Source organism: Fundulus heteroclitus, chromosome 12 (genome assembly GCF_011125445.2).
Source record: "Fundulus heteroclitus isolate FHET01 chromosome 12, MU-UCD_Fhet_4.1, whole genome shotgun sequence".
Classification (NCBI taxonomy): domain Eukaryota; kingdom Metazoa; phylum Chordata; class Actinopteri; order Cyprinodontiformes; family Fundulidae; genus Fundulus; species Fundulus heteroclitus.
Window position 1 is genome coordinate 387466 of NC_046372.1, and position 25606 is coordinate 413071.

The 25606-nt window shown below is 41.5% G+C and overlaps 1 protein-coding gene and 1 long non-coding RNA gene across 3 annotated transcripts in view; one reads left to right on the forward strand and one right to left on the reverse strand.

The window, feature by feature from the left end:
- sv2ca (synaptic vesicle glycoprotein 2Ca) overlaps window positions 1–25606 on the reverse strand; it is a 45191-nt gene that overhangs the window by 18035 nt on the left and 1550 nt on the right. The window contains exons 1-3 of one of the 2 annotated variants that reach the window (XM_021315776.2): window positions 18443–19040; window positions 4299–4479; window positions 2024–2175 (exon numbers count right to left, since the gene is read on the reverse strand). In XM_021315776.2, the coding sequence (XP_021171451.2) occupies window positions 2024–2175; window positions 4299–4479; window positions 18443–19040 (931 nt within the window). Of the gene's footprint in view, window positions 1–2023; window positions 2176–4298; window positions 4480–18442; window positions 19203–25606 lie in introns of those variants that run through there. The other variant, XM_012861289.3, reaches the window with a different exon arrangement.
- Window positions 3412–4378, forward strand: LOC110368452. The gene is made up of 3 exons (XR_002428078.2): window positions 3412–3512; window positions 3740–3817; window positions 4293–4378. It is a non-coding gene; the product is annotated as an uncharacterized LOC110368452 (long non-coding RNA).

Sequence of the window (25606 nt, forward strand, 5' to 3'; positions counted from 1 at the left end):
GTGTCTGCTACACTCATAAAATCTCATCCACGCAACGTGTAGCGGCGCATTCACACACAAGCACACACACACACACACACACACACACACACACACTGCGCTTCTGTCTGAATGACGTCACACGTTGGCTAAAGCATAGGCTGGTCATAAATCACTTCTAGATGTAGCTTTGTCCTATTAGAGCAAGGAGAAAAATCTAATTATACTTGATCAAGAAGAACACTCTGCAGAGACGGAGAGGAGAGGTACTAGAGGAAGGAGGGCGTTAGACAGGGAGCTGTGGAGGGAACAAAGCGAGAGGAGACAGCATCCAGTCAAAGGAAGGGACAGCAGGTTTAAAACCAGGCAGGAAATAAAAACAACGCGTGGCCGAGGGAGAGAGACAGGCCCTTTGTTCCAGCAACCTAAACATCTAAGTGGTTTTTCCCTCTCTTTCAACATATTCCAGATTGTTTGTCTTAGCTTTAGTATTAATTAAAATGACGGAAATCAGGAGGAGCAATATCTTTTGTAAAATCATGCAGTAGGAGTGTCCAAATCGTGCTCTACACAAGGACATGCCTGTAACATCCGTCAAAATGGACATGTGTCGTGCTATCGAAAAACTTAATTAACTTAAAATTGAATCCACAAATATTTTAACAATCCCAATGGGCAATTAAGCGTCGCTGTGATAGTTTCTTCAAAGAGTTGTAGCAGATATATTGACGGCTGGGTCTCCTGTTGTGGACACTTTCACAGCAGATCTGAAGTAGAGGTATTATTTGAGCTTTTGAAATGTTAATCAGGTGCCTTGTTGCCATGGTTATACATCACAACAACGGGCCAATAGCAAGAGAAAAAAAAAAGAAAAATCCTTCAAGCTGCGCCGCATCCTGCACCAGAGGAAATAATCATCCAAAAACAAGCAATGGTTCAGCCAGAAAAGCAGGAAGAAAAGTTTTTAAGAAGAATAAAGCCGGATAACGGTGACAGAGCTACTCTAGCATGTTTCCATCCTGAGCGCCGCAGTTCAACTTAGTATCTGTCCCAAACCTTATAAACTACAAGTCACCATGAAATTTAAAGGCTAAATAAAGATCTATCGAACCAAATCAAATCCATCAACTGAAGCTCGATTTGTAAGGAGAAATTAGTAAATCATATTAGGAATTAGAACAATTTGTGTATATTCCTTATCAGAGCTATGGGGCAACAGTCTGGCTTTGAAATACAAAATGCAAGGACCAGCTGTGTTGCATTAAACTGCAACAAAATGTTTTAAGGGATTTTATCAGGGTTGCACATTTGAAATAGGTCACAGAAACTCACCATGTATTTGACATAAAGAACACAGTAAAATGGATATGGGTGGCATTGTCTTCAGAACCAAGAGACAAATAAACCTGAATTCCCCCAGGTGTGTTGGGAATCAATAAGCCCAGTTTTATATCATCCTGGATTTTATGTTACCACTTTAAAAGCTGTCCTAAACGGTGATTACAAGGCCACTTTTAGACGTTTAAAAGCATCATGTTCTTCTCTGTCCTGTCACAATTTTCAGAAATTTCAACAGTTATTCAAGCTATTAAATTAAGCGTTGGTGAACTATTAACAGTAGCCACCAAGGTCGAGGGAAAAATGATCATAATCTGCGACAAACTTTTAAACTGGAGTCTAAAGCTATCACCCTGGTGGTAATAACCATGCATGTGTTACTCTCCTGACCTTTACCTTTCCCAGCGGGGTGACACCTTTGCTGGCAGAGAAAACAAACATCTCAAATAGTGATAATGGACAGAGCTGAGACAGTTTTGTAAGTGTGGTCACTTACCATAAAGTTAAATTAGGTACTGCTAAACTAAATCTTTGAAGTGTGGCTTTCCAACACATGACATGCAGCCTAATTCAGCTTCAGATTAAGCATTCATCATGTAGATCAAGGCTGTTAGCTATTAATCATCTGCTTGTCTTAAAGTGTTTTATACTGAGTTATTTTTATATGTATAAAATGCCTACTTCATCGGTGAACTTGTGAACTCACCATAGTGCGGTATGATGGCCCAAGCCATGGCGGATGCGTAGATCTCTCCGATCATCCAGAACATACACAACCAGCTGAGGTGTTCTCCTCTTTTCTCTCTGGACAACACCTCTGCAAAGAAGGAGAACACGATGGGCACGGCGCCTCCTATCCTGCAAGAATCAGAGAAATAAAAAAAAAATTCAGAGACACTGGAGCCGACATCACCCCCCGATCAGTAAAAGTAGGTCATCTTAAAATCCTTAGGCTTTACAGTGCAACTAGTATCCCTCTTTCATTTGGCTTTCAAACATGAGAACATGGTTATCTGGTCCTTACCAGGGTCATATAAGGAAGGTACGACCAAATAAAGGGCAGCACGTGGCGATATAGACAGAGTGCTCATACATTAGAATACAGCTGACTAATAATATTGAAGCAGAGTGAAGTAATAAACACATTCCTCAATTTAATACTTTAGCATCAGTGAAGTGAACAAATTTGTATCACTGTGATTTCCAGACAAGCCCAACTCAACTGGAGAAACTTGGGTCAAAGCTGAAAGTGAGACAGAGCCCATAATCCTTCTGCTTTTGTTTTTGGCTAAGAAGCTATTGTTGTAAAGCTGTTGATCATTGCTACAATTTGTATCCAAAGTGGAAGGTATAGGAATTGATTTAAAAACAGTAAAGACATGAGGTCAAAAGTAACAACAGACAAGTGTCAAGAAAATATCTTAGTCAGGCAGAAGGTGTGTCTCCCCTCTGTTGCTGGGTAGAATAACAGGGCATTTTATTGCCCCAGGGGTGTGTGTGTGTGTGTGTGTGTGTGTGTGTGTGTGTGTGTGTGTGTGGGGGGGGGGGGGGGGGGGGGGTAAGAAGGAATGGGGGTCAACTACCCTCCCCCTGAGCTTTGCAGGAAGAGCTCTAAAGTTGATAAAAAGAATGTTTTTCCAAAACTTACTTCAGACAGACTTCTCCATCGCGCAGTGAAATCATCTTGATTGGTATTGTAAACTCTGTCTCCATATTTAATTTCTATGAATTAAATATGCATATTACAATGTTTTACCTCTGATCAATGCTTTTCTCATTTATTGTCAAATCTGGAACCAGGATAAGATGGGTTTTCAATAGACATGTAGGAGCAGGCTGGTAAACCCATTCTTTAACACAAGCCATAGAGACTTTAGGTCAGAGTTAAGAATTCAGCAGTTCAAGTTCAAGCTGCTGCTCCGTGGCATCTAATGAAAAGACTGGAGGCGCAGTAGGTTGATCATCTATGAGGTTTTTTCACAGACAATGGATTCTGGAGAAGTTTGTAGGCCAGACTGAATGATGTCTGTGGTGATTTTATTGACTATATTCTATATCACAGAAGCCAGTGTTTAGCTGCCGGATAGATGGATGGACGGATGGTGATCAGCACTTTTGTTCTTTGGTTACATTTATCTAAGGCCTTTTACACACTTGGACATTTCGTATGTACGTCAAGCATAAAGCAGCCATCAGTGAGTTAGTCATGTGTTGTTCTTTATATGTAATTAGAGTTATCTAGACTTATTGTTTCTCATAATATTAATTCTGCAAAGAGTGAATATACTTTTAGAGATCTTTGTTTTCAATACGGTTTATCTCATTCTGTTTTTTCCTCTGCTTGTCAAATTAAAAAGGTCATTTCTGTTGTTTTCTTCTTTGACCTGTTTTCATACAACATCACAGAAAACAATACTGAAAGAGGATTCCTCGTGATTCAGGGACACGTCTCATTCTGGCCACTGCTCCAATTACTCTGAGAGTCTCTGCAGAGAACGATGTGGGTGCAATTACTGAATTAGCTCTTAAACGAACAGCAATATTGCCAACATAATAAATCACAGTCTGTGTCAAGTGTCTGATGCAAGTAGAAGACACGCTCGCTTCCTGAATGTGCCGGCTCAAAGGAGAAACAAGTATTTTTGTAAATATATAAATATTAAAGATGATACGCAGATACATAATGAAGCAAAGTTTCACAGGTTTAAAAATCCAAAATTAAAATACTTCCATTGAGAAGTGAAAGCATGACCAAAGGAAACTGGCCTTTGGTATTTTTTTTTATTGCAAAAACAAAGAGAAATGGGGAATCCCACTTTTAAAACATGTCCCACAGAGACTTAATCTCTGTGATCTCTAAATATCTCTTTTACCTCAGTGTTTCCAGCTATTTCACTGATGTAAAAGCAGCATTTCTTATTAAGTGTCGCTGGAGACTGCTTCATGACATTTCTCCTTGACCTGCACCTTATCAGACTTACCCGAAGCCAGCGACGACGCGGCAGAGAAGGAAGACTCCATATCCCTGGACGAAAGATGACAGGAAGGCAAAGAAGCCGTTGGTGGACATGCAAATGAGCAAGCACTGTCTGCGACCCACTTTGTCCGACATCCCTCCCCAGAAGAACGCTCCAACCATCATTCCCAGGTAAACGATGCTGCCTGGAGGGGAAAAGAAAGAAAAAATTAGAAATTAGACAATTTATATACAAGCAGACCAGCAGCTAAGTTTTATATTTATTAGTATAGCCTATGAAATATATATGGTTAAATAAGTTATACTTCTTCCTGCTCCTTTTCAAAAATATAAATTAAAATAGTATTGTTTCAATTTAGTTTTTTGGAATTCATTTGGTTGATTTCCTCTTCTCTACATGTTTGAAATAAAATGTCAGAATTGTGTTGTTTGGATCGGGGGCCATAATGCAGACAAGAACTGGGAAGCCACATCTTGAAGTGATTAATGATTTATTAAATTAAAAAAATACAAGGCTTTTAAACGGCTTTTCTCCGTAGTGTGTCTGGGCTCTCCCTTAGAGATAGGGTGAGGAGCTCAGTCATCCGGGGAGGACTCAGAGTAGAGCCGCTGCTCCTCCACGTCGAGAGGAGCCAGTTGAGGTGGCTCGGGCATCTGGTCAGGATGCCTCCTGGACGCCTCCCTGGTGAGTTGTTCCGGGCACGTCCCACCGGGAGGAGGCCCAGGGGAAGACCCAGGACACGCTGGAGGGACTATGTCTCCCGGCTGGCCTGGGAACACCTTGGGGTTCCTCCTGAGGAGCTGGCCCAAGTGGCCGGGGAGAGGGACGTCTGGGCCTCCCTACTGAAGCTGCTACCCCCGCGACCCGACCCCGGATAAACTGAAGAAGACGGACGGACGGGCGGGCTTTTAAAGGTTGCCAAAGAAAAAAAGGAACCAAGAACACGACTAAGTAGAGACCAGAACCGGAGTAGCATAGCAGAGGACCTGGCAATCAGTGCAACTGAACTGGCTGACTAAATATTACCTGACTCCGCCAGATAGATTTGCTCCGCATATCCATCTGGAAACCTTCCGTTGAAGTAATTTTGGGAAGGGGCGAAAATACTGGTTAGCTGATTGGCCTATGTTGGTGATAGACGGGCCAAATGAACCAATCAGATTCGTCGTCGCTCGTAACAGAGCGACGACGAAAACACAACCACAAGCCAAGCTACTCTTGCTGCTGCAGGTAAAGGCTCGTTAGCTCAGCAGAGAAATACTCTGTAATTCCGATAAAACTTGCTCGATAGCCACGCTAACGCTAGTTTCATCGGCTGAAGCCGCCATGTTGTTTAGACTGAACTGACGCGCTTCCCGTTGCGTCACACCTCAACCCGCCTCAAAGCCAACGCTGATTGGACGTTCGTTTGGTGAACGGCTCCAAATTTTCTTCAACGGAGAGTATCCAGACTGATCTGCGAGTGAAACCTTGAAAGCTCGCGAGATCAGGATGGTCTCACGAGGCTAGACTAAATAGGAGAGGAGAGGGAAGGGACAGCAGGTGGAGCAAATTAACACAGTGATGAGATTAAAGGGGTTTAGGTTAAAGGAGAGAGAGGGCAATGAGCTGCAGAGGTAGGATGAGAACAGAATCTAAGGTTACATTTACACTGCATGTCTTGATGCTCAGTTTAGATGTTTTGATGCAATCTGATATTTTTCTGGTTGGCGTTCTTACTGCTATTAAATGCGATCGCCATCATACCGCAGTCTGAATGGTTCAAGACAGCTAAGCGACGCATGCGCAGATACCAGAAGGAAACGTCGCACAGCAGCTCATTGTTTACAGGAGTAATGGTCACTGTAACTGTTTCTAAAAGTGTTCAATAAAGATTTGTTTAAAACAATACGCATACCGGCCGTCATCTTTCCTTGTTACTATTAGAAAGCTGTTGAGCAATAGCAGCCGACAATATTAGGATGACATCAAGATAAAGAAAGGTAAGAAGAAAGCAGCACAGATATGAATTCTCTTTTATGGAGCACTTACTGCTACTACTGTGTGTGAATGTGTAGTTGGAGCCAGGAGGGTTACATGACGGATAAAATGTGACATGACTGTGCAGACTGCAGACACATATCTGATACACATCTGAATTAGTACCACTTATGGAAGTGATACAAATCGGATTTTTTGGGGTTGAAAAGATCGGAAATGGGAAATATGAATGGGCCATTCATACTGCCATGAAAAAGATGGATATGGGGGGTATTTCCCTGCAGTGTGAACGTAGCCTAACAGGGATACCTGATGAATGACCAGACATGAAAAATAACCTAACTAACTAAACTGGGGATGGACAGGCAAGAAAATAGTAAAAAAAATAATAATAATAATAAACATGGATAAACTACAGAACACTAACTAGAGACAGAAACAACAATCTACAGGTAATAATTAATACTAAAAGGTGCAAACTTAAAACTAATCAAAGACCTGGGTAAACTGATATAAACTCCTTAAACTTTAATCTATTACATTAAAGATTAAATATAATACAAATATGTTCATATTTGTTGACCATTTATATTTTTTAACATTGCAACCACAAATTTCCTTTAACTCTGTTAGGATATAATGTGAAAGACCAACAAAAAGAATGGTACAAAACGGTGGAATAAATGGAAATGGATACAGTATGTGGGTTTTTACACTGTTGCAAATACAACAATGGAAGTGTTTTGTGGATTTGCATCCAGCCTTCTTAGGTCAATACTTTTGCAGCGATTAGTCTTCCAGGAATATCTCAAAACAGATCAAGCTCAGTTGGTTTGGATGAAGAGTGTCTCTGAACTGCAGTTTTAAGGAAATCTACTCTTATCATTTTCATTTAAAAAGAGGTCTGACAACCGCGCTCTTCCCGGCATTTATGAAATGCCGAATAGTTCAGAAATCCAAACGGGGGGGGTGGAGTATTTGTACGAGTGAGTATGTTGTTATGTAACAACGATGAGTAAACACAGAGCCAAGAGGGCAAAAAAAACAGGCTTTGAACGAGGAAGAGACGAATGTGAACTATAATCCAGGTTAATTTAACAAAAGAGCCCTCGGCTCTATTTTAATCTTAGTCATCCCCGACGGGATCAATGCTCCAACAACAACAGCATTGATTTCTTTCACTGATCATCGTAAATTTGCCCTGAAGAGAGAAGGCCGTAGCGCTGCTTCACTTTCTGTTGTGTGCGTGTGAGTTTGTGCGCAAATGGCTGCAAAGAGCAACACCAGCTGCATTCCTCTCAGTCATTGGATCGCTCGCTCATATACAACATGAGCAATGGTTTACATTCATGAACGACCGGTTATCTTCAGAGATCTGCTTTAGACCGGTTTATCTTTTGTTTACAAATCCATTGCAGTGGGTAACGCGAGCCTAGCTGCAGTCGTCCTGCATTGACTGATAGATTTGACTCAGACACGAGGACAGTGACTTTGTGCGATAATGCAAGGTATTCGTGCAGGACTAAACTCTGCTGTGAGCAGATACCTGTTAAATTGTTTTATTTAGCTGAGCAAGCTGCAAAATGTGCCCTCTTCCTGGTTCTCCATTAGAATCCCCCATTAATTCAATTTCAAATATAAAAGACCGTTTTACTTTGTGCAGTATTCACGTTTGCTTCATTGCCGAGATGATATCCCTCCTAGGCGCAGAGTAAAAAAGCTCTTTGGTAAACCATTCTGATCTATTTACAGTGAATCTCCCATCTAAACAACTGCTCATTCTGTGTCAGAATCCCATTCAGTCGGACCTTTTTTCTGGGCTACAGAGTGGCTAAGAAAACAAGATCTATTTCCTGCCACTTTAAGACCTTTGAGAGGGCCCCAAACAGTTAAGCTGTAAGTACATTGCTCACAGGACACTCAATTGCGTAATGAATTTATTGATGTTCTGTCCCAGTCTAGCTCCACGGTATCTTTCAGCGTGATGTCAGCAGTGCTGGCACCACCGAAGAGGAGACTACTGCACTGTAGCGTAATATAATCCAAAAATAGCACAGACATCCTTTCAGTACAATGCAGTTAGTGTGGAATACGACTGCTGCAAAGATATTCTGCACCATTTCCCCCTAAACCTACCCTACACTTTTATAAGGTTTTCTTGATTCATTTGAACTGTTACTTTTACTGGGTGAGCTGAAAATACAAACACGCCTTTAATGATTTTTGGAAGACAAGTATTTGGTGCACAAGTTCGAATGGATTGTATATATGATTTGAAAATAACAACCATTAAGCAAGTATTTAACCTACTTTTCATTAAGCCTAGATTTCGGTTTTAAAAATGCATTTTTTTTATTGGTTGGATGTAATATTGTAATCTTAAACATCGTGTTTTTATTATATGTAGGCAAAAAAATATAATCATTAACAGAAATAAGGGCATCAGTCTGCAAACATGTAATCTACATCATTTTTTTACCTTAGTTGTGTTACTGAAACAAATTTAGTTTATGATGATATTCAAATTTATCGAATGACTGTATTATATTTCACTTTAACTTTATTGCTATGTATCTTGTTGAGGAGGAATCACATGCTTTTTGAAGTATAATGTTTTGTGAACAACTGACCAGTTAGATGATAGAGTTAGATGATTAATCTCAGGACCTTTCCAGAAGCTCTATACTGACTAGTTTTATCGGCTCCAAGGCCACTTCAGATGTTTGTCTGGGATCTTTGTCCACCTGGAGCAAGCGGGTCAAGCCTTTAACCTTCAAGCTGTTGATTTGAGGTTAGGTTGGACCATTTTATTTTTATCTCCTCTCGTTTTATTCCACCCACTTGTGCAATGTATGAGTGCCACCGGTAACAAAACCATCCTTAGCCATGATGCCACCAAACCAGCTTGACACAACTTTGTTCTCATATTCCAAAGCCACGCCTTAATTCCTCGGATCATTTCTCTTTTCCTTAGGGCCTAAATAGGTCCATGTGTGTGACCTCTTATCATAAACCTTTCTTTAGAGGATCCCAGTCCTTGTTAATGTTAAGTCGCTTCCCCGTGGTGACGCTGGTGTCCTAGGAGCTTCCAGTTTATCATCAGATTGAGCTTTGGAGGTACCTGTGTTGTCCCTGAACATCCTGAGAAACTTCCTTTCATTTGTGAGGAGTGGTTTAAATCAAATGGTTGAAATCTGGACACAATTTAATGTTCCACTCCAGGACAACGATGCCTAACACACATCGAAACTGGTTAGGAAAGTTTAAATTTAACGGAAAAGAAAAGGCTTTTGCAAGCTTTGACTCAAACCCTGTTGGGAATTTACAGCCTGTGCTTTAGAATGAGGCCCACGGTAGGAAACCAACCAATTTAATCAGCTCTAAAAGGGCTTTTTAACAAACATTGGTGAGATTGAATGCATATGCTTAAGGATGTTCAGTGTTGGCCATGTGTGGATTGTTTTTATCAGTTCAACCAAGACCCAAAAATTAAAACCACACTCATTATCATGATAAGTGCATGAAACCAGAAGTCTGATGACACAGGACATGCATGTTTATTGGCGTCGTTTCGTAGGAGACAAGTTAGTAAGATTTATATAGATGAAAATCTCGATACCTCTGCATGGGAGCAGCTGCTTCTAAGATCTTATTAGATTGAGGAATACACCGAACTGTAGAGGTGGGGACACATGTAGTCTGTGAATGTCTGGAGACTTCTCCGTCAGGAAAAAAAATATGGACTATATTGAGATGCCAAAAATATTAATCTAACTCTAGATCTACAATTATAAAGCTGACAAAGCTAAACATCTGCAGATAAAGGACCAAATAGTAGATTTAATATATTGTATACTTAGAATTAAAAGTAAGACCATTTATGCTTGGTTCTTTGTTTTAACAAGGTTTTTTTATTGAGAGTGAGTTTAGTTATGGTGACACATTTGTAAGGAAAATGCTCTTACAAATTAGAGAGTAAATATAACAAGACGTTATAAGACTTATTATCAAGAAGCTTTGTCAAAACAACAGCAAAAAAATCTTTAAGATTTTCTAAACATCAAGGATGAATGTAAGTTAAATATGTTTTAGTCCAAAAGCAGTGAAAGAGTGTCAAAGAGGACAAAAAGGGCAATGGGGGTGCAGTAATTCCCCGTATGAAACAGACAGGAGGGGAGGAAGGGTGAGGGCGGACCCCGGGACGTTGTTTTCTGCCCTGTCACCAAGGAGTCCCCCCCCCCCCCCCCCCCCCTCGCACCGGGCTGCATCACGACCTCCTCTCTGATTTCATGCTTTGATGCTCTTCCCGTGTAGCACAGCAAACCGCTCTGGCATCGCACAAAACAGCCATCCTGTTTTATTCATACAGCAGCGTAGCGGGAGCACCCAGCGGCTTCGCCGTGCTACCTGTACCAGCCCGTCTTTCTCTATTATGTTCTCTTTTACTTATTTTTTTCCCCCTCTTTCTCTTCCACACAGCCTGCTTTCTCCAATTTGTCTTGCCATCTCCACCCAGTTTACATTCCTCTGATCTCCTCTCTGCTTTACAGTATTTGCTTTAGTTTTCCCTCGGCTCCGCCGTCGCCAGCTCCTTTATGCTGAGCAGCATGTAATCATATTTGTACTACATCGTGCCAGTTTGATGGGATTCATCCCTCTGCCTCCTGCCACCTCCGCAGAAAACAACGCCGGAGTGTTTCATGCAGTCGTTGCATAGGGGACCAAATAATGTAGAAAAATGTGGGAAAATGAAGCAGCTAGACATACATACACGTCCACGTTTGTTGGCACCCATAATAGAGATGTGTTAAAAAGCCTTAAACTGGGTTGATATTTCATTGAAGCAGCACAGTCCCACCCTGAACACTTTGTCAAGTCCATTCATTTGAGTTATCTTATTCGGTAAGGAAAACTGCTTGTTAAGAAATAATTGCTTTAAAAAAAACACTGGAACACCCCTGCTGTTCAATATTTGTACTTCTCAAAAATGATTTCTAAACCTCTGGCAGCTGGATAGCACTCGGTTTCTCCTAAAAACTTTGACACGCAATTTAAAGCGGTTCACAATGCTGTGGACTCTAAGAAGGTTACCAGGACCTTGGGAGGAGAAACAAGCCCACAGGATCACAGATTGTCTTTCCTTAAGCCGGGCATACACTGTACGAGTTTTTCAGTCGTGGTACTTATACACATCTCAAACTGTGCGACGGAACCGCAGGGTTTAAAGTTCACAGCTCACAATCTGTGTATGGCGCGGCGCTCGGACGCGACCGGAGTGCTCACACTGTACGTCCGAACGTAGACAGAAGAAGACGAAGACGACGAGGAAGGAGAAAAAGCAGAAAAAGAGGAAGCAGAAGAAGAAGAAGACGGAAGTGTCGATGGCTACTGTAAACATTACCGGAGAGAAACGCGCTGCTTTGGCAATATGTGCAATTTTGTGTGCAGAAAGCCCTAAAAAGAAAAGGCGACGACGTATTTGGACAAATATATAGCTGAGCAAACGTGACTACTACGGTCTGTCAGTTTTACAGAAAGAACTTGAGGTAAGCTGGCGGCCGTGCACATTTAACACCCCAGCCTTTTGCTCTTTGTTTATCAACAATGTCACGATAGTCAGTTAAATCTACTTGTTTGCGCGTGCGCACTGCGCGAGGCTGGGGGAAAAACGGCTCGTAAACTGTCGTAACTCTGCTTGAACAGCAGGATGCGCTCATGAAAACCTCACGACGGCCGACTGAATTTCAAACATGTTTGATTTCAACCGACCGTCCGACTCCTGATCGGCAGGTGGTCGTGAGAAGCCAATCGCCGCTCCTCCCCCCTCTACGATCAAGCTGAAATTCGGCCCGATTCAAAAAATGCTCGCACGACTGAAGAATCGGCCCGAAAAGGGCAAAAACTCATACAGTGTACGCCCGGCTTTATTTGCCATTGGGCGTTAGGTTCTATTCAAGATGTTTCATCTTTGTTTCCCAACAACCTTTGTTGGGAAACGAAAAACAACCTGTGCTTTGTTGCTGAAAAGCTTGATTTTTAGTCTCCTCTGACCAGTTCCTGTTAAAGGGCTGGTAAAACGAAGCAAACCCTCACGTTTACATCAGTGATGGTAGGACAGAAAAGCATCCCACCATGCCTCCCATACAACTGTGTTAGACCCGGTGACCCTAATAAGCTACTCTTAGCACCATTGTTTTGCTCTACTACAGATATGGGGGAGTTTAAGCAGACAACTATTTTACTGTAACCGTTTACTGACTCGTGAAGATTAATGCACATCATCCCTGGACATGTGCTCTTGTCTTGCCAATTTTGAGGAGTTTCTATCAGAATGAGTCCATATTATAGGCTCATTGGCAAGGCAAACCTTTGGCCCCAGAAAACAGAAATTCAGAGATTACCAATTGCAAGTATGTAAATAATTGAAGAATAAATTGTTGGATTTATATCAAAGAGGGGTAAGACATTTGCACCATTGGTGATTTTGACATTGAAAAGCAATTATTTCCTAAAGTGGAAGACTTTCTCTACCACATTTAAATATTTAGATGTTTTACGGTTTCTGTGTGAAGTGATGCTACTAAAATAAAACAGAACTTTATTTTTAAGGCTTTTCCCACATCTACACCAGGGGTGCCACCAAATGTATCCGTGTCTGAAGATCCTTCAGGAGACATTAGGTTTCTTCCACATTTGCACTTAATTACCACATTAAGTCCCTTCAAATACATCCTCTCTATGCCCAGCCCTCCAACCCTTCCAAGATGGAAAAAAATATATATATATATATTTCTTTGACTTTAATGCCATCCCCCTCTCCACACACACTCCCACCCAATCCAGACCTAGCTGCACTATTCAAGCAGTGTAATCTCTGCAGTGACGCTGGGATCTTACTGCAGTTTAGCCATGCTCAGCTGCACCAGGGCCACGCAACTCCACGCAGTCACCCAGCTGGCTTCACAGCCACAGAAGAGGAAAAAAGGAAGAAGAAGAAGAAAAAGTGGAAAATGGGTACAAGTGCTGCAGCAACAGAGCTGAAGAGTAAAGCCGTAGCACAAAAGGGTTGCGGAGGTCAGCTGACACAAGACAAAGTGAGGAGAAATGACAAGCTTTTGCGTTTATGAAACAAAACAAGATGAGGAGAGTTTCAGGAGGGAAAAGACGGCCTTACAACAAGCGATAAGTAATGATAGGGTGACATTTGTGTCTAAGATAATAGCTAAGCCTCTCCCTCACTGGGTCGGTGTTCAACGTACTACCAGTCTCCACCTCGTTGCTTCAGTCCGCCTACACCTCCTGCCCCGTTACTCCTCTCTGACTCGGTAATGTCTGCTCTTCACGGAGGTCCCTGTGCTCCCGCCCTCCCTGCTTTTCCGCGCGTCGCTCCGCAAACGCTTCTTCTTCCCTCGGGCTCCTTTCCTCAACCATAACTCTTTGCTTTTAAGGTATTTACAGCAACCACCCCCTGCAAACCCATCATGCCCCGACTCAGCCGTAGAGACTGTTGTAAATTATCCCGTCTAATTTTAGCGAACTCCACGTATGTGCTGGTGCATGGCTGTTTTTATGGGGAACAGAGCTTCACATGAAGCTAGCTCTGGGTGAGTCAACCAAAGCATTGCAAACACCCAAAATTCTGCATATTTTCAGTGTTTTAAATTCTTTTTGTCCAGGAAAGTGAACAATTTCCTTTGGAATACATTTGTATTCTGCTAAGCTGAGGGAAATCTTTTTTGCCCGCGGCTAACTCTCATGGGTCAATTACCTTTACAGCTAACCCACACACACACAGACATGCTCCCCCTCTCCAACACATGGCATTCCCATCTTCTTATTTTCATCCGCAATAGCGAAATGCGCTTCAAGAAAATGTTCCTCTACACGGTAAATTAATTACATGTAAAATTATTTGGAGTGATTCTAAAAGTATCGAGTGAAAAAGGCCATTATGGCCTGAGAAAGAGCACTTTATTATAGAATAGAAATGTCCTTTATTATCCCCCTGTGGGGAAATCCAGGAGCATCAAGAAGGTTTAAATAAATACAACCCTTTGCAAAAGCAGAACTATAAACACTAATGTACCCAGTATATTATATATACACTGGGCACATGAGGCATAGAGCTGTAAAGCGAGTGGGCAATTGTACATGGTTTTCAAATGTTTATCAATAAAATCTCAAAAGTGTGGACTGCATTTGCATTCAGCTCCTCCTGACTCAATAATGCAGAACCGTGTGTTGCAAACACAGTCGCAAGATTTTTGTGGTTGTGTTTAGAAGTAGCTCAAACTTAGGCAGCATCTGTGAACAACTATTTCTAGTACAAAGTTTTGACTTAGGCAAGGTAAATTTATTTCTATAGCACATTTCAGTGCAAAGACAATGCAAAGTGCTTTACATGATTAAAATGTAGGAAAATAAAAGCAAGTTGGAATAAAATGTAGAAAAATTGAAACAAAGAAACTAAAAGCAAACATTAAAAACAGTTGGACTACAAACATGAACTAATGATGTTTCAGTAAAACAGTTTAAAGTCAAAGGCAGTCCTAAACAAATGTGTTTTTAATCTTGATTTAAAGGAACTGAGGCTTTCAGCACTTTTACAGTTTTCTGGAAATTTGTTCCAGATAAGTGGAGCAAATATGCTTAGGGTTAGGGTTCCTATAGGAACTAAATGCTGCTTCTCCGTGTTTGGTTCGTGTTCTAGGTATGCAGAGCAGGCTGGAGCCAGAAGACCTGAGTGGTCTGGAGGGTTGATACACTGATAACAAGTCTGTGATGTATTTAGGAGCTAAGCCATTTAAGGATTTATAGACTAACAGAAGGATTTTGAAGTCTATTCTCTGAGATACAGGGAGCCAGTGTAAGGACTTTAGAAGTGGGGTGATGTGCTCTACTTTTAGTCTAGGTGAGGACAGGCTAGGCCATTTTAACACATGTAAAATACATTTGTCCAAATAATGTAATTGTAGCTCCTATTGTATGTTTCGGGTCACTGTCTCGTCAACAGGACTTTCTGAAGCTCTCTTTAATCCTCCTTCTTATCTTCCTCCTCTTCCACGTCAGCCATATTTGTAGAGCGCCCTATTCATAGTTGTCCTGTTAATAGATTATCCCACCTTAGCTGCAGATCTCTACAGTTCCTCCAGAGTAACCATGGGTGTTTGTTTTTTTGCCTCTTCTCTGATTAATGTCCTCCTCTCTCCGGCCTTTGGTTAAGCTGAACAGTCAGGTCTTGATAGGTTTGCAGTTATGCCATACTCCGCGCTGGAATGCCGGATTAATTGCTGTATTTTCACTAATGGTTTCTAACAAACCTCTAACTCTTACACCAAATGAAATTTAAATAGTAAAAAGTAGTATTTTTACTTATTATAATAAACAATATTTGAGGTTTTAACACAGCAAAATCTAAAAGAGGAGGGGGAGGGAGGGATGAATCCCCTTTGCTAGGCACTGCATGTGGGACATTGTCGCGATGTTGCGGTTTTACAGTAAACTGGCATATTTCTTAATTGATTTTTAACATTATGATAGATTTATCTGCTGTGGTTTGGATGCTGATCACTAAGTTCTGTTATCTGTGTGTTTTTACAACATCCCTCCGTGTCAATGTAACGTCCAGTCTGCCCTCAGTCACAGAGCAGGAAACACGGTGTTTTTCAAACACACGGTCAGTACTTCCAGCTCAATTAAATCAATGGTGACGGAGGGGAAGCCAAGGACTGAAACGGTCAACACGTTGATGGGAGAACAGACGTCCATGGAATAAAACAGTTTTTTTTTAACTTCTTTGCATTTTGCTTTCATCTTTTTCCAGTTTTCACAATCCGCCAAACTCAAAACGTTAAATCCACAAGACGTCGCATGGAAACCAAGCATCACTGTTTCATTGATGGAGTCTCCCGTTACTCTGCCGTCCTCTAAATCCTCCTCTTCCAGCCATTTTCCCTGAAAGTTTCTTTGCGGTTTATTTATGAAAACGTGCGGTTTGCCACAGACAGACTCTGCACTTGAGTCCTTAACCATAAAAAGGACCGGTTTCTGTTTCTGCTTCATGAAATCCATCCAAATGTGACCCCGTGGCATATCCATGGACAGATGTAACTAAGTAACTCGCTGCTTGTTTCAACGCTTAAACTGCAGCCAAAAAAAATAAAGCAAATGATATTTTATACTACACTCTAGGTACACTGAAATGTAATCACTAAATGGATAGCAACAAGGTCACGGCAATCATGTAAGCACACACACACACACACACACACCTACTGCGATCATCGCCAGAGGAGGGGCCTTGGGGGCAATCAGAGGGAAAAAGAGGAGAAGAATGGGGGAGAACAGGAGATGAAAAGGGAGGCACATTGAATGGAGGATAAGAGCAAAAGGACGGGGGATAAAGGAGCGAGGTACAAACAAGGGAAAGCGGGACAGAGAGGATGAATACCTGAAAGAATCATCTAGGCTGCAGAGGAAGAAAGGAGTTTACGTAGATACTTGAAATCATTTTTTGACGAAGTTGCTGCATAGACATGAAGCGAGACCCGCCTGTTTGTTCCTTCTTGAAATGCTGCACAGTCGTGTACAGTTTTCATCTCATAGTTTTTTTTTAAAAGCACACCAGAAATATGATGATGCATGCAAACGTTTCATAAAAAATGTTCAGGTTTTTTTTTTGCCGGTTGGTGTCTGAGGACCGCGAGTCCGATTTAATGTCCTCTCCACTCGGGCTCTGACACAGAGAGTCAACCTCAGTGCGCAGCTCTGCGGTGATGGATTATACACCTGCAGCTACCGATGGGCCACTGAAACTCCACTTCAGCTCGCAGCGCGCAGGGAATACCAGCTTCCCTCTCAACCACACACACACACACACACAGACACAGAGCAGTGGACCGAAACCCTGCAGGAGAAGCACTGAAAACCGACCATGTGATATTGAGGGTTTTAGCTAATATTTATACCTTCAGCTGTGGTGACATGTAACAGCACTGATCTTGTTTTAGTCAGACGCGTGAGCTCTGGCCACACGCAGCACATGTACCTGATCCAGTTCCAATTACAAACTTCTGTATAGCTTATTGGGTTCACATATGAGATACACTAACATGAATCAGTTTCAAATTGTGAAATGGAATAAAGATGATACAATGTTCTGAAAATGCTCTGCGTTTTGAAAGTCAGTGCTTTGTCCGCAGTTACGGCTGCTGGTATTTTCTATCAGCTTTACATATCTGGAGCCTGAGGTTTTCACCCATTACTGTTTTTTATTTTACCAAACACTCATGGCCAGTGAGACTGCTTGAGTCATTTTTAACTTTGCCACAGATTTTCTTTTAGATTTTTTGCCTGCCTTTGACTGGGTGATTCTAACATTAAGATAGGCTTAAGATAGGCTTTATTGATCTCACATTGGAGAAATTCACATGTCACATCGGCTCAGTAATCAGTAGTCATAGGAAAGAGGAGTCAAGTAGGACGAGGTGCATCAAATATATACAGTGTGTCCTCGTTATACCATGGATCAAAAGGAGTAGGTAAGAAAAAGCAAAAAAAAGAAAAATACAAAAGGAAATAAGGCAGAGGATGCCTTCTGTATATTCACTGTGGCTTATACGCGTGTGTATTGACATATATTCGGGTGTGGTAGCAGCAGAAGTCACTTCTTTCAGGATTATTGCACAGTGTATTAAATAGGATTGTACATTAGTTATTGCATGTTGGTTCTTACAGTTACCGTTACGTGTATTAAATAGAATTGCACATCAGATCTAACATGTTGATCTATCACTGTCTCCTTTGGGTTGCTGGACACCGGCCTTCAGCTGGCTCCGTATTTAGCTCCATCGATCTTAAAATCAACTCTGACCAGCTCCCCTGTCCGTGCAGAAGAAGCATCCCTCAGGGTAAGGCAGAGTGCTTGTTTTTCCACCTCAAATGCACCTGAGACTTTTCAGATTTCAAGCTAACAATGATCATTTTTGTGATAGTTATGTGAGAAAATGTGAGAAAGATCGAGTGGTGCGAATGCTTTTTAAGGCATTTGTCCTGTTAGTAACAGAGTGGGGACTGTTTGCCTGATCCAGGTAGGCTATCAGCAGAATTTACCTGTCAGGTACATCCATAATCAATCAGCAACATCTAAACACAAGCTGTGATCTTACCTAGCCATCCCGAGCTGGAGTTGGGGACACACATGTCTGTCTCTGCGCTGGGGAGGACAAACCCCACCACAAACACTTCCACGCCGTCCGACATGAGCGCCATTCCCAGCACAAAGAACAGCTGCCACTGGAACCTGCCGTGGCCGCACTCCTGCATGATCAGCTCGTACTGCTGGGCCAGCTCCTCTTCATCTGCCTCCCTCTCCTGCTCCAGCTCGCTGCGCTCCCTCGTGGCGTCGGACACCGGCTGTCCCAGCGCCACCTGGCCCTCCTTATGCTTCTTGTCCCCGGCCGAGGGGATCCCCTGGTACTCGCCCTCGTAGATCTCATCCTCGTCGTCGTGACCCTCTGTGGCATCGCTGGAGCCTTCCTCGTTGTCGCGGTATCCCTCTCCGTCGTGGCCTTTCTGGTTGTGGTAGAAATCCTCATCCTCTTCATCCTCATCCTGAAATCGCGTGTAGTTGCGATGAGATGTGTACTGATCGGCGGCGCGGTCCGCCGCCTTGTTGACTTTCTTCGCCGCATGCCGCTTGGCCTCCTTGACCATGACCTTGGCTCCCTTCACCAGAGAAGTCCTGTTATTGTAGGTGTCCTCCATCCTGTTGACCTTTACTGGTTAGTTAGAGGCGGCGAAGGGAAAGAGGGTCGTAGGCAGGAGGATGGAGAGTCGGTGCTATCAGAGGATCTGGAGATGATGCACTCTTGAGTCACCACAGGAGATAACCCTCAAAGTCTCCGGCAATCGCAATCATCAGACGGGCTAAAAGACACAAAGGAAAGATAAATAACAGACAAATTAGTACAAGAGAAGAACAGGGAAGGACAGATTAGAAACGACAGAGAAATAAAGTTAGATCTGCTGAGATTCCTGATAGATACCACCACCCCATCCATAACCGTCTGTCTCTAAAAGATTACTTCCAATAAAAAAAACTCTTAATCATCCACAGAATCTTCTCCATGGCTTTTAAATCATTTGGTTATATCTGAGGGAGTGTGGCCATTTTTATTTTTTTATTTGTACAGATCACTTTTTTTAAATTTCGATCTGGAGAGGCTTTCTCCCTGTTCTATATTTCATGAGCTGGCGTTGGTGCTGAGGAGGTGATTATTTCAAACAGAAGTGCTGAACCTGCTGACTCACAGTTGGGTCTGTGAAGAGAAATGATTAACAAGGTTATGTACGAATTTCAATGAACAGGGTGCAGTCACACGTTTGTAAAGCTTATCACTGAGACGGTATTATATTGTTGTCAAATGTTTCCATATGGGCGTCATAGGCATTCACTAAAGGCATATTTAACAACATTATGTAGAAATGCAGTTACGTCTGAACACGACGGGCTTAAAAAAGTTTGTTCTAGAAGAAGTTCAAGTGTTAATTTTTAGAAATGGTTACTGCAGTAACATGAATTCACACTAAATATATATTTCTTGTAAATCCAACTTTAATTTTAAAACATTTAATCAGTGGAAGGGAGGGAGTCCCACATTTCAAAACCATTTATAAAAGAGTCACCATTACCAAGCTGAAGCATTTCATCAAAACTTCTAACTATCGATCCATTATTCCTGTTTTACTACTGTATGAATATGATATAAGACAGAGGCCCGTTGCTTTTAGCCAGTGGTCAGTAAGCTGGACCAGGAGCCAGGAGCCACGTAAATCTTGTCAGAACACAGTTTGCAGGATAGTGAGAGAAATAATATAAAATAGCAGCGAAGTGTGGCATCTTGTATAACAACCATTAAATGTTAAAAACTGCTCTTCAGTAAGACACATTGCAGTTGGGTTTGGTGTTTGGGAAAGCACCTCACGCTCAATGTCATCGGTGTCATCATTGGCTCTTTCGGCTGTAGAAACCCTCCCTCTGTACGCGTCAGTCTTGAGAAATGTGATTGTCCAAAGGCCACCAAAAGATAGCAGAAGTGGCTGATATGACCAAATCCTACAAGTGGCAAGACCCCAGGTGCAGACCATGCACAGTGGCCCCAGAAAGCATCCAGTATAGCAGGGTGTAGGATTCTAGCAGGGAAGGAATACATGGAACCACCAAGTGGCTGCTATAGTGTACAGAAACATCTGTTCAGAATACCAGCTGTAGACTCTAAGGTCAAAATGGGAGTCAACCCCTAAAGTGGTGCAGAACGACAGAGCTAAGATCCTGTTGGGACATCCAGATACAAACAGACAAAATGGTAATGGCCCACCAACCGGACATTGTGATCATTGATAAGCAGCAGAGGGCAGCTGTTGTGATCAACGTGGCCATCCAGAGTGATGGAAACATCAGGAAAGAAAGAGCACGAGAAACTGGAGAAATACCAAGGGCTCAGGGAAGAACTAGAAAGAGCCTGGAAGGTGAAGACAACAGTAATACAACCCCCACTCTGGAGAAGTGGCTCCAACAGAAATCTGGAGAAACATCAGACATCTCAGTCCAGAAGAACGCAATCTTAGGAACAGCCAAGATCCTAAGAAGAACCTTAAAGCTCCCAGATCTTGGGTCTTTCTGTATGGAATTTGCATTTTCTCCCTGTGCATGTGTGGGTTCTCTCTGGTTACTCCAGCCTCCTCCCACAGTCCAAAAACACAAGTGTTACGTTCATTCTTTTCTCTAAATTACCCTTAGGTGTGAATGTGTGCGTGGTTGTTTGTCGCGTCCATATGATGGACCAGCGACCTGTCCAAGGTGTACCCTGCCTCTCTCCCAATGACCACTGCAGATAAGAACAATTGTCATATTTTGACAAGAACATGTATTCCAGTTCTTGCTACTGAAAACAGACCAAATTATTTCTGAAAATACGAAAGAGTTTGCTTACATCTGTAGGTTACATTATTCCTCATGGATGAAGAGTTCAGACCTCAAGCTATACAGGTGTCTGTGCTGGGAACTAAAAACCAAAGTCATGGCAAAGACTCCGAACATTAAACACTAACGAAGCCCGTTCCTATGCTTACTGGCCAGAAAGAATAGAATTTTATGTTAATATATTGAGACGGGTGTGTCCAAAGGGGTAAAAGTGCTCGTTTGGCCAAAACCATGACTGAATAACATAAACTGCCTATTTATGGGAAGGGTGGGGGGTGCTCAGCGCCGTCCGGTGTCTGCGGTTCCAGAGCGCCTAAGAGCTCCCAGAGCCTCTAATGAACATTGAAGCCCTGTCAGGAGGACACAAATCACAGGACCGTCTCCAGCTTCCATAATGTAATTTTAGTGGGCAAAATGACATTGCTCATTCAAGGTGACTTTGCTAATCTCTTTTGGCCCACAGAAGGGGTTCTGTAGTTACGACTACGCCGACGACTGAAGATCTCTGCATTGATGTTGGTCTTGCACGCTAACAATTGTTGCTTTTTTGCTATTTAAATAATTTTTTCCAAAAGCAAAACCACAGCGGATCAACTTAACAAAAATGCACACTGTTTATTTTTTTTTCTTCTCCTTAAGCAACCAAAGAAGTTTGCCTAAAGATTTTTTCTTTTTTTTTTTTTTTTTTTCTTTTCCCCAGTGTTCTGTCTAGCAATGTGGCAATAAAAATTGATATCTTAATGCCAAATAGAGCTCGACAGATTTTACTTTCACAAGTGGAGCAAACAGCTTTCGCCATAATGCTCCGCTTGATTTGTGCGTGTAAATAGCTTTATTGTGATTCCTGCAGGGAGAATTTCAAATTATATGGACACTACAATGGGAAAGTAGGAGAGTAAAAGAAAAACAAGAAGAGAAAAAAAAGAGAAAGAAGAGGTGAAAGAAAGAAGAGATAAAAGGAAGAGAATGATAAAACTTTCTAAAGATTTTTTCTAAATATTGCTCCATAATGTAGCTTGTTGCGGAAAATCTGATACATGTTGTATTCCTCTGACATCAGAACTTATCTACAATACATGTCAAAGCTCAGCGGTGTCACTGGACTGAAATGATCAATTGTTTTAGAATTAAGGCCTTTTTGCTTTAAAAAAAATAAACACGGCATGCGGTGGATCCTGGTGAACCCTGCCTTTCAGAGAATCAACCAAGTGTACGGTGAGACGTGCTGTCAGCTGTGATGAAGCTCTGAGGACACCCCGTAGGCGACCCGCCCTCACCTGACTGCAGCTGACGAGACCCCGGCATCTCAGACAGCGCCGAGCAATCACAATCAAGCTCTGTGACACCCAACACTGCCAAGCAAAGCAATCGCATTTCTGATTTTCTCTTTCACTCAAACTACATCCTGTTGCTCCTGCTTCTTACAACTTTTTCTCCGGGTTCATTTCCAGTAAATATCGAACGGCAAACCTTTGAGTTTTTAAACATAGCTGCCTCTCGCGTAGTTGTACACTATTGTTTTTTGCCTTAATGTAAGCTTTGTTTTGACTATGTCTATAGTTCTGTGGTCTCAAGCGTAAACCCTAGAGGGATTGGTGTTCAGCAGCTTTTAGATGTGTCCCCTTGCCCTACACGCCTGAATCGAAGGGCAAAACTGCCTCGCTAGCATGCAGCCAAGCTCTACAGAGATCTTTTTGGACAGAAGTCATAGGTTTTTTAAAAAAATAATAATAATAAAAGTGTTGCAGGACAGTGGTTCTGCTGTAAACTAAATGAGCTTGGCTGAATAAAAAAGGCCTAGATTGTAATGACCATCTGTTCAGTGAATGGATGCCCTGCTCTGTATGGGCATTTTATAAATATAAATATAGAAATAAAGAGAAACTTTAGTTCAAGTTTATCATGTGGATTAAACTTTTCTCTTTTGTGAACATTTAAGGCAAATGGTACGATTCTGATTTCGGAGGCTTAGTCATAAATGCCTGATATTTGAAACGGCTTTATTTGCTTCATAAAACTGATCTGTTTGAAAGTCTCTCAGTTGTTTCTTATAAAGATTTGTTCCAAAAATATATAGAAATACAAAATTACCTCACTTAATGTGTGATAGCATCAAGAAAAAGGAAGAAACAATCAGAACAGTGATGGTTGTCGATAAGTCCTTCATTCAGGTTGCCTCCATTTTCCCTACATGTGATAACTATGCCGCTGTAATTAACAGGATAATAGCCTGTTTTAGTTAATGTCCCTCTTTAAACAGGCATTCCTGAACCCTCAGTCAGATCTGATCTATCTTGGCTCTGTCCCTTACAAAGGCTTGTCGAAGTGCTGAGACTGGATGGGCTGCTTATTCCGCAAACATCAGAAAAACCAGATCAGTTGCCTAAGTGGGGAGGGCCGCACGTGATCCCATCGCCACAGAAAGCCTGCGAACCCATCTGGAAGGCGGAGGCAGCCTGGGACATCTTCAGTCAGAGGATTTCATCAAACGTTGACGCCGTTACTGACTCAAGCGAGGAAGGAGAGAGGACAACAATTGTGGAAAATAAAGAAACGTAGCACTGGATGTTCGACAGGAATCACCCAACCCTACTACGAACGAGAAGAGACTTAAATGATTTCAAGAAATATTCCATCATACAGGATATGGGGAGCTCCAGTTTAGGCTGATATTTGTCTTTCTAGAGTAAGATGTGTTACCACGAAATGTGTTTCCTGTCATTCCAGAACAACATTGAGAAATTATGCTTTGAAATCTCCTGATCTAAATCAAAGTTTTAAAAGAATTGAATTAAGAAAAGTAAGTTTCAGTTTTACATATAGATACTGAGTAAAAAAATATTTTTTCACAGCTTCATTTGGACCATCAAAGAGTGAATTGTGGTGACATTTTTAGTCCTTTAAGGGGAATGTATGTTTAACCTTTTCTAGTAATTACAATTATCTCCCTATAGCTTCCCATATTTCAGAGCTTGCACATCATAAAAGAAATATGAAATATAATGTGCTACCCCTATGGACAATATATATATATATATTACATTTTAAAAGACATATCAGTGTATTGATTTAATTGTGTCATCTTTTTTTGCTGTGCGAGAATTTAAAATAAGAAGGAAAGTTGTTTCTGCAGGTTCTCTGCCACTTGTACATTTTACACTGAATTACTGTTGGGGTTTAATACATTTAGGTTTGTTTTCAATATTTATGAGTATCTATTGTGTTGGGTTAACAGCTAAAAGACACTCAAAACATTTATTTAGTTCCATACAACATTTAAAACATACTTGAATAAGAAAATATTTTTAAAAACAAAAAGGTTTTCTCTGCTTAACTCAAACTGATTAATCAAATTACTCAAAAAGATTTCTACTTGTTCTGCTATATAAAACATAGTAACATCTAATGAATTAACTAAGTAAAAAGAAAGCATCTGCACAACTGAGAGTTTAAAAAAGATGACAGTATGCATGTAAAAATTAATCCAGACCGTCTTCCTAGATAGACATTTACAACCTTCCAGCTCAGATCAATCTGCACTAAAAAAGCCTGAGGTCCCAGCTTTACGGCTGCAGCCATTAATTACTTGTTCGTACATTAATTTGTTCAAACAAGTTTAAAGGATCAGGAGATCCTCTCCATCAAGTGAAAGTGGTCAACAACCACTTTCACTGCTTCTTTTATAAAATGGGGGCTTTCCTGTCAGTTAATAATGACAACAATTAAAAATGTGCTTGGGGCAAAACAAGTTCCTGAAATAGACATTCTTTGAAACTTATCCCTAGCTAGGCTCAATAGCAACGACTGCCTCAGAAGCTAAGCTAGCAAGCAAGCTGGCAATGACACGATCACTACAAACTCAAATAATTGCTCCAACACTTCAACTTGACCCTAGTCTTTCATCAGTTCTTACAGTTTAATAAGTTTACATTTATGCATAATACAACCCGGTTATATATTTGACAGCTTTAAGAGTCACTGCTGGACACGAGACGCTCAATGAAGGTGAATAATGGGCTGAACCAACGTCGGCTGTTAAAGTTCAGCCAAAACACTGAGGAAAAAATTCTCACCAAAACAAAGCTGTTGGTGTCTGATTTTAACTATTTAAATCATTATAATTGTTAATAATCCCATGGATAATAATATTCACATTGCTCCTTCTTTTTTATTTAGTTAGATGTGTTGGTGGCTGTGTGAAAGGTAACAACAGTGGCGGTCACAGGATGAAGGGCACCTTGGGTGAACCCTTCCTATGTCCCTCTTTCTTATTTTAATAAAGGTAGTGCATGTTTTACCAACCTCCCATCCACGCAGAGGGATTCATTGCAAGTATAACAAATCTGTA